This window comes from Osmerus eperlanus, chromosome 8 (assembly GCF_963692335.1).
Source record: "Osmerus eperlanus chromosome 8, fOsmEpe2.1, whole genome shotgun sequence".
NCBI lineage: Eukaryota > Metazoa > Chordata > Actinopteri > Osmeriformes > Osmeridae > Osmerus > Osmerus eperlanus.
The window spans coordinates 3,277,434-3,289,259 of NC_085025.1; the positions used below are offsets into that span (position 1 = coordinate 3,277,434).

The window sequence follows — 11,826 nt, forward strand, 5'->3', positions numbered from 1 at the left end:
GTCATCAATGTTGTCTAAATGTCAATCCACGATGAAAATTAAATCTGCTGTGTTGCTATTTAAGACAATGTGTGCCTAAGCATCATTTGTGTGGTTAGGGGGGGGGAGGGGTTAGGGTTACTTAACAAATAATCATTGTGTTTGGCCTGGATAGTCCAAGTCACGACCTTTAGGGGTTTTAACAATTAAGTTGGTCAATGTACATGACAAACATAGGGTCACACCGAAAAATTTAAAAAGTTAGCGTTTGGACATAACATGTTTCTCCTGATAATTGTGTACAGTGTATAAAACACAAAACTACTTAAAATCACACCTACTGATAAACAGCTCATTAATAAAAAAATGTTTCTCATTTGTTTTGCTACATAAATGAACAGGGTTTTGTGTGCAACGGCTGTGTGAATGTAGATTGTCGCTAACCGCACCAAAGGCCTTCCCATGCTAATTAAAGGTATCTGCAGTTTGGCTGTGTATGAGCATGCACATTTGTATTCCAATTCTGACTGATCAAACACATATTCTAGGGAAACTAATTTAGTGTTATCAGACTGTAAGTCGATAATCGGAAATTACTATGTTTTTGCTTCCAGTGAATGAAAGCGTGATCTTTAGGATTTGTTATGTTATTGACTACTTTTCGATCATTTACCACAGTTTAATTGATAGACTTCATTGGAGGGAGTTGGGAATTTGGGGGACACCCGAGAGCGAAACTGTTCACAAGGTCTCAATTTGAATAGCGTTGAATTGTGACATCCAGACGAATGTTCGTCTGCGGTTTCAGAACAGATTCCTACACAGATGTCATGGCAAGGAGTATGTGGCTCTTTGTGTTCAACTCTTATAGAGCTTGAGTGGCTTAAAAATAACAAACTTCACTCAAACAATCAAGCCCTCATTAACACTATTTACAGTCTGTTCACACACTATTATTTCTGAAATCACAGGAAGGGATAGTAACACTCACTGAGTGGCACTCAGTTTGAATTTAGAGGTGAGGCATTCATGAACAGATGGAAATGTACCTTTTATCCATGAAACTGAATTAATGAATCCATCAGTCAAGTAGCGATTGTGATGTTGCATGTAAGCATTGGTGTTATGCTTTAAACTACATTCAGATGGATGGAGCCAGAAACTCAAACATTGGGAAACATCAGACCATTAGGCTACAGTTGGACCCAACCTGAAGTGCATCGGTATGACAGTTAGAAATGTAATCTGCTGCAGCCTGTCTTCTTGTTAGTGCCGGTCACTAAACCACAGACCCAGCTCTGGAAAGTCATCATACCTTCCAAATGACATGCCAAATGAAATAGTTTTTTTTGGAGAGCTGTTGAAATAGATAGATATAGATGTGATTATACTTAATAGATATTAAGTAGCTTTATTGATCCAATAAAGGAAGTAAAGAGAGAGAAATAAGAAAGATAATAATTAGGTCTTCATTTCATGAAGAAATCAGATTTGTTGTGAATCTCAGTGCTTTTCCCGATGCAATAACCTACAGAATTGCTACATTAGATGTTTATTTATGTCAACATTTAAAAACAATATCATTAATGAAAAGACTAAATCAAATCGACTTAAACCTGGAAGAAGAAGGTTTACGTCGATTTGATTTGAAATGACCATTACAATGTGCATTTCAAATTCACTATGTAATGGTCATCTTTCATTTTTCTAAGGTCTGTTTACAAAAACTGTCTGAAACGGCCTGCGCAGTCACGCCCTCTGCCAAGTTTCTTAGCAAAACAGCGACAACGAAATGCATGTACAACAATTGCCCATCTGATTCCGGTTTGAGCTTTTCGCCGGCAACGCACAGACACACGCAGCTTGTACATGTTTGGGGCAGCCTATGGGGCAGTACTTCGTTGAGGTTCTTGCGCACCAGTGAATCTCAAACGGAGCAATGTTGGCTAGTTTTAAACCTGGGACACAAGAATAGACGTTATCATTTTTTCCAATAGTTTATCAAGTGATGGACGCGAGCAGACGCATTTTTTAAAATTAGATAACAGTTACATAAAATACCTCCAAAATGGACATCTATTCATCCAAATTATCACCTGCTGTTGACATCGGTGCTGGAATATTTCTTTTTATCATAGGTAAGTTTTTGTTTGCGAGTTTTATACTTGTGGTAGAAATTTTAGAAATGTTATTTACCGGACTTGAAAAGAAGACAATTTACTAATCTTTATACCTTATGGGCCGCATTTTGCAAAATACTTTAAATCCTGTTTCCTATGATGAAAAGTCAGCGGCAGTGATGCACGTTATACAGGACCTGTGGCTGCAGGGCATTCCCCAGCATTTAGTCAAAGCTATATCAGATAGGAACAGAGGAAGAAAATATGTTTTACATTTTTAAAATAGCAATGGTCTCAGTTAGAGAGAGATAGAGTCAGAGACATTTAGCTTTAAAAAGCATCTGTAAACTGTGTTCCTTTCGATAGGCAACTGTGTTTGACATGAAATACGCAACCGAGGGCTGACCGGCACTCTCTCTCCCTCACTCACTCTCTCTCCTCACACACACACACACACACATAATGTTATGAGGTCAGAAGTTTATGGTTGAGGTCTGTAGTCTGTGCTTGACTGACAAGAGGTTGCAACACCCCCATCCCCTCTTCACACACGGTTTCTCTTACAAACAAACACCCACACATTCACACACACACTAATCCCAAACACTGCACACATCACATGCAGGTTACTTGTTGCCTAGATACTTGTTCGTATGTCCATCTGTGTGAATGAACTCTCATTTGCCTTGCCACCGATGAAGAAACCTCTTCCCTTACAGGACATTGGTCATGCCATCATCCACTTCACAAACCAATTTAGGAAGATAAATTGGAAGAGAGGAAGAGATGCAGAAGAGAGCTAGAAAGAAAGGGAGAGGGTGAGATAGAGATTCAAACATGCATAGACAAAAGGGAGTACTGTAATCTACCTGCTTCTACTGTCAAAATCAGGTTGAAACTCCTAATTGATTGTCTTAGAGATTAGAGGCCTGTGGATATTAGAATCCTGATGTCTGCATAACATGGCATGTTTGACGTGGACTTTTTTTCTATAAAAAACCAAGACTGAACAGTGATGTTATCTTGATTTTGCCAAATAATACGTTTTCCAGGTTATGGCCTGTTTTCAGTCAACCTTTAGTTTTCAAAGTTGTGGATGACTGGTGATTGCGCTGGAATACTTCAGTTTAATACTTTAATCAGGCATTCAGAAATGAAATATTTCTGAAAGTTAACTGTTCAGTCTCATGTCCTGTTCAATTGTTCTTCAAAAGGGACACACATGAATGTAGAGAAAATCCATTCCCTGATAACTTTTCCTTCATTGAACAGTTGGGATCTTCCTTGTTAAACCTCCCCTGTTCCACGATCACCATTTTTCCCTCTGACATAATGAAGGGCTTTATGAGAACAAACACAAATTTCAAGTGTACACATTTCCTTGTCAGAATGATTAGAAACAATCATCAACATATCTATGCTCACAAGAATAATATTTTTTTGTTGATAACCTTGTTCATTTTGTCATTTCATATAGAACATTTTTTGAATATGCTTATCATCCGACAATATATCTATTCATTCCTACCTTGCCTTGCAGCTCTCTGGGCTGGCTCTCAAATGATTACAGTTCCTTTCAACCTGACACCCTGTTCACCATACCCATCTAGCATGTCCGCCTGAAGAGGGTCTCCATTCAGATAAACCCTTTTTTATGCCCCTTCTATTTTTCTAGAGAGAATGTGTTATTTACCATTAACCTTGAATCATTATTAACAGTAAGCATGAAGGGTAGAGAGACAATATGAAGGGTCTGGAGAGAGGGAGAGGATGGGGGGCTTGTGATTGGTTCCCTGGACCTGAGGGGTAGTCTCTTGCATGAAGCTCATAATGGGGGGAAAGGTACGCAGGAGGAAGTCACAGTGAGAGAAGGGGGCGGTGCTGCCGGGCGTACGCAGGAAGTTGCCTCTAGTGATGCCTCTAGTGATGGCTCTAGTGATGGCTCTAGTGATGGCTCTAGTGATGCCTCTAGTGATGGCTCTAGGGATGGCTCTAGGGATGCCTCTAGTGATGCCTCTAGTGATGCCTCTAGTGATGGCGCTAGTGATGGCTCTAGTGATGCCTCTAGTGATGGCTCTAGTGATGGCTCTAGTGATGCCTCTAGTGATGGCTCTAGTGATGGCTCTAGTGATGGCTCTAGTGATGGCTCTAGTGATGCCTCTAGTGATGCCTCTAGTGATGCCTCTAGTGATGGCTCTAGTGATGGCTCTAGTGATGCCTCTAGTGATGCCTCTAGTGATGCCTCTAGTGATGGCTCTAGTGATGGCTCTAGTGATGCCTCTAGTGATGGCTCTAGTGATGCCTCTAGTGATGGCTCTAGTGATGCCTCTAGTGATGTCTCTAGTGATGGCTCTAGTGATGGCTCTAGTGATGCCTCTAGTGATGTCTCTAGTGATGCCTCTAGTGATGGCTCTAGTGATGGCTCTAGTGATGCCTCTAGTGATGCCTCTAGTGATGCCTCTAGTGATGTCTCTAGTGATGCCTCTAGTGATGCCTCTAGTGATGCCTCTAGTGATGGCTCTAGTGATGGCTCTAGTGATGCCTCTAGTGATGCCTCTAATGATGCCTCTAGTGATGGCTCTAGTGATGCCTCTAGTGATGCCTCTAGTGATGGCTCTAGTGATGCCTCTAGTGATGGCTCTAGTGATGCCTTTAGTGATGCCTCTAGTGATGCCTCTAGGGATGCCTCTAGTGATGGCTCTCCTATGTTATAACATCAGGGATGGTATTCAGACACAACAGCCCGGTGTGTGTGTCAGTTTAGGTTAGACTTTGTTTACCATAACGCAAGATAATACTTTTGAGGGTGTGTAGTTTGTGAGTTTGTACACAGTAAATGCAGTTAGGCTGAACAGAGTTTAGAGTAATTGAACTGAAATACATAGTTATGTCTAATAATGGAAGAGAATTAGCTAATAGAAATGCACTGCAAGTTGTGCAACAAATTGCCCCCTGGTGATAGTAAAAATTACCTTATGAGGAGACAGGACTGATGTAGACAGCTCCTTTTATAGCCGACTCCCTAAACCTCAGGTGTTGTTGACATGTACTGAGTGAGACAGCCTGTGAGTAATGCATCCATCATGTATTTCTTGTGTATTTTCTACTTCTGCCTCTTATCTGTGGTTATAAGTAGAATTTCTTTGGTAGCATGACATGAAGGAGAAACCGTTGCCTCTCAAAGCAAAACAGAGAAAAAATACTTTCTAGTATTGGTACATTATGTAAGATAATATTTTAGATTTCTTGCCAATAATCAAATTTCAAATATATCTTTGAAAATCCATATAAAATCTGTTTATTTGAGCAAGTAGAGAACCATTTTGTCAACCAGCAAATATGTATTCTTTAAGCTTTGGATTGGTGTACATTTTTTACAGTTGTTATGCAATTCAGACTCACACTCTTAAAATGTCCAATTAATCATGAACTGTATGTGGTAACACAATTCTTGGCAACTCCATTGAAACACGTTTACTGACTGACAATTAATTAAGTAAGTAAGTAAGTAAGTAAGTAAGTAAGTAAGTAAGTAAGTAAGTAAGTAAGTAAGTAAGTAAGTAAGACTTTATTTATATAGCACATTTCATACAAGAATTGTAGCTCAAGGTGCTTTACATAAAATCAATAAAAACTATATTACAAGTGATAAAAGTAATAATTAAAATAGCAAATTTATAAAAACAATAATGTAACTAATAAAAGTAGTAAAACCCTTCTGCGATAAAATTACTTAAATGCTTCGGTAAAAAGGTAGGTTTTAAGCTGTCTTTTAAAAATGTCTAGCGTGTTTGCTTCCCTAAAATTTATGGGTAATTTGTTCCTTAGTTTTGGGGCGTAATTGACAAAGGCCGAATCACCAATCTTCTTACGACTGCTTCTGGTGACCTCTAATAGGCCTGCATTTGATGATCGCAGTGTTCTAGCTGGTGTGTAGTTTATAAGGGAGTTAACAATGTAGCTAGGTCCTTGTCCGTGTACAGCTTTGCATGTGAGGAAAAGGACCTTAAAGTCAAGTCTGAAGGTAACAGGGAGCCAGTGTAAAGTAGCTAGGACAGGACTAATGTGTTCTCTCCTTTTAGTTTTGGTTAATAATCTAGCTGCAGAATTTTGAATGAGCTGTAGTCTATCTAGTCCCATATCTCACCCATCCACATCAGTTATGGTTCTTCCTGTAAAGAGTGGAATACCACAGTGGTTTTCCTTCGAATGTCACATGCCCTTTAAAGGGAGTTTATAAAGGGAATTGAGGAGACTCATGTTTTTGGTATCACATTCCTGAGAAGATCCCGCTAAAAGCTGACAAACAGATCCCTTACAGCACGGAGGTGGAAATCTGGCTCCTGTCTGTAACTGCATGTGCCTTAACAAAGCCAAAGCTAGCGAACTCATCTGTCTCAGAGCACATAAAAAGAGAGCCATATTGTCTGCAAAACATTTTCCTCCTGTGCTCTTTAACCCTTGTGTTATCTTCGGGTCATTCTGACCCATCAGTCATTGTGACCCACCGTCGTATTGCGACAAATTTACCTCATACAAAAACAAAGTGAAGCATTTTCTTTTAACTGTCGGGCTGTCTCAGACCCCCCACATTGGAATGGTTAAAAGAAAATTATTTGTATTTGTTTTTGTATTGGGTAAAATTGGGTAAACACAACGATGGTTCGTTATGAACCTTTGGGTCATGTGACCCGAAGGCAGCACGAGGGTTAACCTTTGTGGTCATAATCCACATGACCCCATGTCCCAGCTGTGCTGTCCTTCGTGGGGAACCTGTTGGTCCTCATCATGGCCTTCAGGAGGTCGTCCAGTATGAAACCACCGGAGATGCTGAGTGTCAACCTGGCGGTGACAGACTTGGGGGCCGCTGTCACCATGTACCCCCTGGCGGTGGCCTCGGCCTGGAACCACCACTGGCTGGGGAGCGATGCCAGCTGTGTCTACTACGCCTTCATGGGCTTCTTCTTTGGCACAGCCAGCGCCATGACCCTGACGGTGATGGCCATGGTGCGCTTCATGGTGTCCCTCAGCCTGCAGTCTCCTAGTAAGTACTCTCTCTCTCTCTCTCTCTCTCTCTGGATGAATGCAATAAAGGCACCTGCTCTGTCTCTATGGTATCACTCCTTCCAGAAATAGAATGCTATTTAATTGAGCTAAATCGTCCATTTTCATGTGTACTGAAGTTAATCGAAACAAAAAATCCATTCTCTTGTGTCTACATGAGGAGGGTCCATTGAATTAATGAAGAGCACAAATCACAGGACATCTAAAATCACTCGAACTACGTATACAAATGTTTCAAATCCTGCCAGGTCCTGTGAAATTGCGTTATAGTTTCGAGTTATACTTTCTGCCACTTTTAGGTTTGCTTTTGACAAACCGTTGTTGTCACACATGTAGCTTTACTCAGAACCCTGTGTTTGGACTGAGTGGGGACTGGGTTGACCCCGTAGCACTAGCCAGAGAATACAGCAGTGTTTAGCACGTAGGAAGCCTCGCGGGACTTGTGTGGACATTTTGAGGAGGAAATGTGGGGGAGAACGTGTGAAAAGCTTTCGGAATTTAGAGCAGCTATTTCAGCCCTTCCACATGCTCTACAGTGCGGGTCGTCCTTTTGCCTAATCTTTCAGGGAGTCAGTTGGCTGAGAGGTTAGAGAGTCAGGTGGCTGAGCGGTTAGAGAATCGGGCTAATAATCAGAAGGTCGCCGGTTCGATTCCAGGCCGTGCAAGATGACTGTGTCTTTGGGCAAGGCACTTCACCCTACTTGCCTCGGGGGGAATGTCACTTTACTTACTGTAAGTCGCTCTGGATAAGAGCCTCTACTAAATGTAAATCTTTCTGTCTCTTTTCTCCGTCTTTTCCCCCAGAGGAGAAGATCAGTCAGAGGAACGTAAAGCTACTGTGTCTGTGGTGCTGGCTGTACGCCCTGCTCTGGGCCCTCCTGCCCTTGCTAGGCTGGGGGAAATACGGACCCGAGCCCTTTGGTCTGTCCTGCACCCTGTCCTGGTTGGAGATGAAAGCCCAGGGCTTCTCCTTCATCATCGCTATTTTTATCTGCAACCTGCTGCTCCCCTCCATTGTCATCACAGGCTGCTACTCTGTCATAGCCCTCAAGCTTTACATCACCTACAAATCCATCAACAACATCAACCAGGTCCCCAACATTGTGAAGATGAACAGAAGACTCATGTTGGTGAGTAAGAAAGACCCACAAAAAAAACACACACACACACTCATGACAACAGCTTTCCTTCATCAGCACAATACTGGACTGTGTGATTGTAGTTGATAATTGAACATATATATAGCTATAACAGCTATAACCCCCTTTCGCGAGTCTTGATGTATCACTCATTACAACCTTCAAAACACAACCTGTTTACGCTCCTGTTTCGCCCGCGTGACAAAAATGCTGCCTCCCCCTCCCTCAGTTAGGACGCACTAAATTCTAACAAATATATTTTTTAGACGCTACACATGTTATACATCGTTGGAAAGCTACGATTCTTGTGCTTCCATTGAAATAAACCAATTCAAGATCAAGTCGCAATAGCAAGCAAAGTCAACGTCTTTTTCCGGTGAACATTCCTTCAACAATGCCAAAGAAAAAAGTTGTACTCACCCTAAGTGGTTCAAATAGGTCCAGGTGTGCAAATCATGCCATCAAAACTTGATCTGCGTAAGTCCCAAGGGTTCAAAGTATCTAACCATGTAAAGTAATTCGTCCAAATACAATGTTTTACGTTCATGAATAGCCATTATCCTTTGTTTCATTATGCAAGTTAGCCGACGGAAGAAACAACTTGTTCACATAAAAGTGTTCTTTTCTCCGGTTAGCAACGGAGTATTTACAATATGAAGGTATCAAAATGTCCGTTGAACCCTCCCCTTTTGATTGACACCTTGATTGACCCAATAGGAGCTTCCATGCCCCGTTGACAGTGAATATTCACCCCCCCCCCCCCCCACACACACACACTCGTTCTAAACAAATTTCTCGAACTGGCTTCGACTGGCTCTGAAATTAGCTCGTTAGCCTTGTAGCTGACAGCTAGCTGAAAATGCCAATACCTCATTTGTATGCGTCTGTGGAGCCTTCAAAATAACAGTCGATTGCGCAATATGGTTGACAGAATCAGTGTTCTTTGTGCGCCAATCCTTGGAATCAGATAAAGCACTCCAATGTGTTCATGCTTCAGTTTTTGTGTTTCAGTAATACTAATTAGGGATTTAGCTATTATATATGATAGTTCTAAGTACCACCTTTCATTAGAGATAACAATTATGAAAAATAATACCTTTTTATTTGACCTTGACCTTGGTTACAAAGGGTAATTTTGGAGTCTCCAAAAGACCCTTTTAGAAAATTCCTGGATGTACTCTTATAAAAACATGTGTCAAATATGAATATATTGTGGTATTATGTTTGACTTTTGATTTGAATTGGGTAAGGCTTCAACCTGTGGTCCAATTTAGTCTTCCAGATAATACCTACGACCTCTAGGCCTCTTCAGGCCTCTGTTTTCAAAACAAAATCTAGGCGGAAATATAAATTTTCACTTTCCTTGTGTTCAAGCTTCTATTACTCAACACTAGAAGGACTGACAGGGGTCCTGACAACAGGGGACATAACTTCAGAGTGTCAGCTTTCAAAAGAGATCATTTACATGCATGTACTCCAAATGGTTCAAGAACAGCTTTCAATTTACTTTGGGTATGCTGTTTAGGCGTTTTCAGGCAAATTTAACAGGAATATAAAAATTAATTATTTATATTTCTAGTTTGGACTCTTTTCTCGTTTTCTATTCGTTATGTTTTTCTTAATTTAGCGCAAACGTGTAGCTTGTAGCCTGAAACTCTATTCGGCTCATTGCAGATTGCTGTGCTGATCAGTGCTGGATTCATCGGCTGCTGGACACCCTATGGGGTTGTCAACCTCTGGTCCGTTTTTAACAACGGTTCGTCCATCTCTCCGGGCCTGTCCATGTTGCCCTGCCTGTTTGCCAAGACCTCCACAGTCTACAACCCCTTCATCTACTACACCTTCAGCAAGAGCTTCAAGAAGGAGGTGAAGCAGCTGTGCTTCACCTCGGTCTGTGCTGCGGTCTGTGGGCGCTACAACGCCTGCAACGTCTCACAGGGTCACGTGACCCACGGGGTCTACACGGGGTGTGAGATGTCCAAGGTGCCCGACGAGAGCATAAGGATGTGTACCAGGGACACCAGACACATACCCGAACTCCACGAACTGTCAGCAGCAACCGTCTCTCCGCTCGCCTAGCAGTGAGTCACACACCCGTGTGTGTCAGTGGAGGTATTGATTTCTGGGCTGACGACAACGGCAACTTGTGCTTTATTTAACGTGAGTGGTGCTGTGTGCATAAGGAGGCTATAGCACCAGGAGGAAGCATGGACATTCATTTATCACTCATGCCATGAACTGAGATGACGAATCAATACCTTTATAAGTACCACTGGTGTGTACAGTGTAGAGAGCGGTATTATTGTCTGACCCTTCACGGATGGTTGAATAAGAAAGGACACAACTGTGTCATTCTTAGTCGATCAGACACAGGACTGACAGCTGATGAACACTGAGAGTTGAGTACAGGAACCAGGAACGTGAAAATAAACAAAGGCTGCTGTGAAAAAATAATCCTTCTATGGGATTACAATTTCAGGTGAAAGGTAAACTTTGATGTTTGACAACTATCTTGACTTTGAATCGTGATTTGTGTGTAGTTGTGTAGATGTTTTTGGTTTGGATGTGACGATTCTCCAAATCTAGTGTCCAGACAAAAGTATGATGTTTGTCCGAACCATATTAAGTGTAAACACATACATAAATGGAGAGGTAATTTCTCTTACAAAAATATCCCTATACAATGCAGCAATTGTACTGTCGGTGCATAGTTGAATTTTAGAAGCTGTGATTAAGGTTCCTAGGTAATTAAGTCACTTTGAAATGAGTTGCATGACACTGGGTAACACTTTGAGTGAAGAGGGCATTGATAAATATTCATAACCTTCATAATACATTTATAATTTACATGTTCATTTTCCCTATTTAAATGGAATCAAAAGCTTTAAACTAAGATTCAGAGCTGAAGTAAGTCACCACCTGAGTGGTAGAGATTTTCTGAACTTGTTCATACTCTTTTCATACTTGAAAATATGTTGTGAAATGGAATCAGTATGAATTTTGGAATGTTAATGTCATACAAGGTAGACTTTACACTGTTAACTGTACATTCATTATCATAGCTCCTAATTGTTTAAGCATTAAACATCAAAATAAATTGATAAGCCAGTGACTCTTGAGAATACATTTACAGTATACATAAATATATAAACACTGTCTATAAAACTGAAGATATGTATCACAGATGCACAATAGAGATACAAAATGTAATATGTACACAGTTCTAGAATGTAGTTTAGAATAGAATAGACATAGATATATAACTATTGATATAGTTTCAGTTGTTCTAGAAATAAAGAGCAGTTATGGAAAACAATATCATAGTGAAAACATCTGAATATATCATATTTAAACCATACCACTGCCTCCTTTGGATGTTATACCTCTTCAGGAAACTGCATTCTCCTCAGCGCCCCTCGCTTGTCTGCACTGAATGAGTTTGTCTGTATTTTCCCTCATTCTGGAGTTTGCAGGAAGACCCTGTGTAATGTTTTCTTCAGGCTCAACCAGACTCAGCTTGTCTA

The 11,826-nt window shown here is 41.0% G+C and overlaps 1 protein-coding gene across 1 annotated transcript; it reads left to right on the forward strand.

Annotated features, from left to right (window-relative positions):
• Positions 1-1,776: 1,776 nt before the first annotated feature.
• On the forward strand, positions 1,777-10,940 carry opn8b (opsin 8, group member b). The gene is made up of 4 exons (XM_062467942.1): positions 1,777-2,117; positions 6,850-7,143; positions 7,968-8,293; positions 9,977-10,940. The coding sequence occupies exons 1-4, from the start codon at positions 2,048-2,050 to the stop codon at positions 10,379-10,381; spliced, it is 1,095 nt and encodes a 364-aa protein (XP_062323926.1). The 5' UTR covers positions 1,777-2,047; the 3' UTR covers positions 10,382-10,940.
• Positions 10,941-11,826: the final 886 nt, after the last annotated feature.

What these genes read in the sequence shown, in the direction of transcription:
- opn8b (XM_062467942.1), top strand. Translation starts at nt 2,048, where the DNA reads ATGGACATCTATTCATCCAAATTATCACCTGCTGTTGACATCGGTGCT. An exon ending in CCTCAGCCTGCAGTCTCCTA is followed by an intron (nt 7,144 to 7,967) that starts GTAAGTACTCTC and finishes CTTTTCCCCCAG; the next exon opens with AGGAGAAGATCAGTCAGAGG. An exon ending in TGAACAGAAGACTCATGTTG is followed by an intron (nt 8,294 to 9,976) that starts GTGAGTAAGAAA and finishes GGCTCATTGCAG; the next exon opens with ATTGCTGTGCTGATCAGTGC.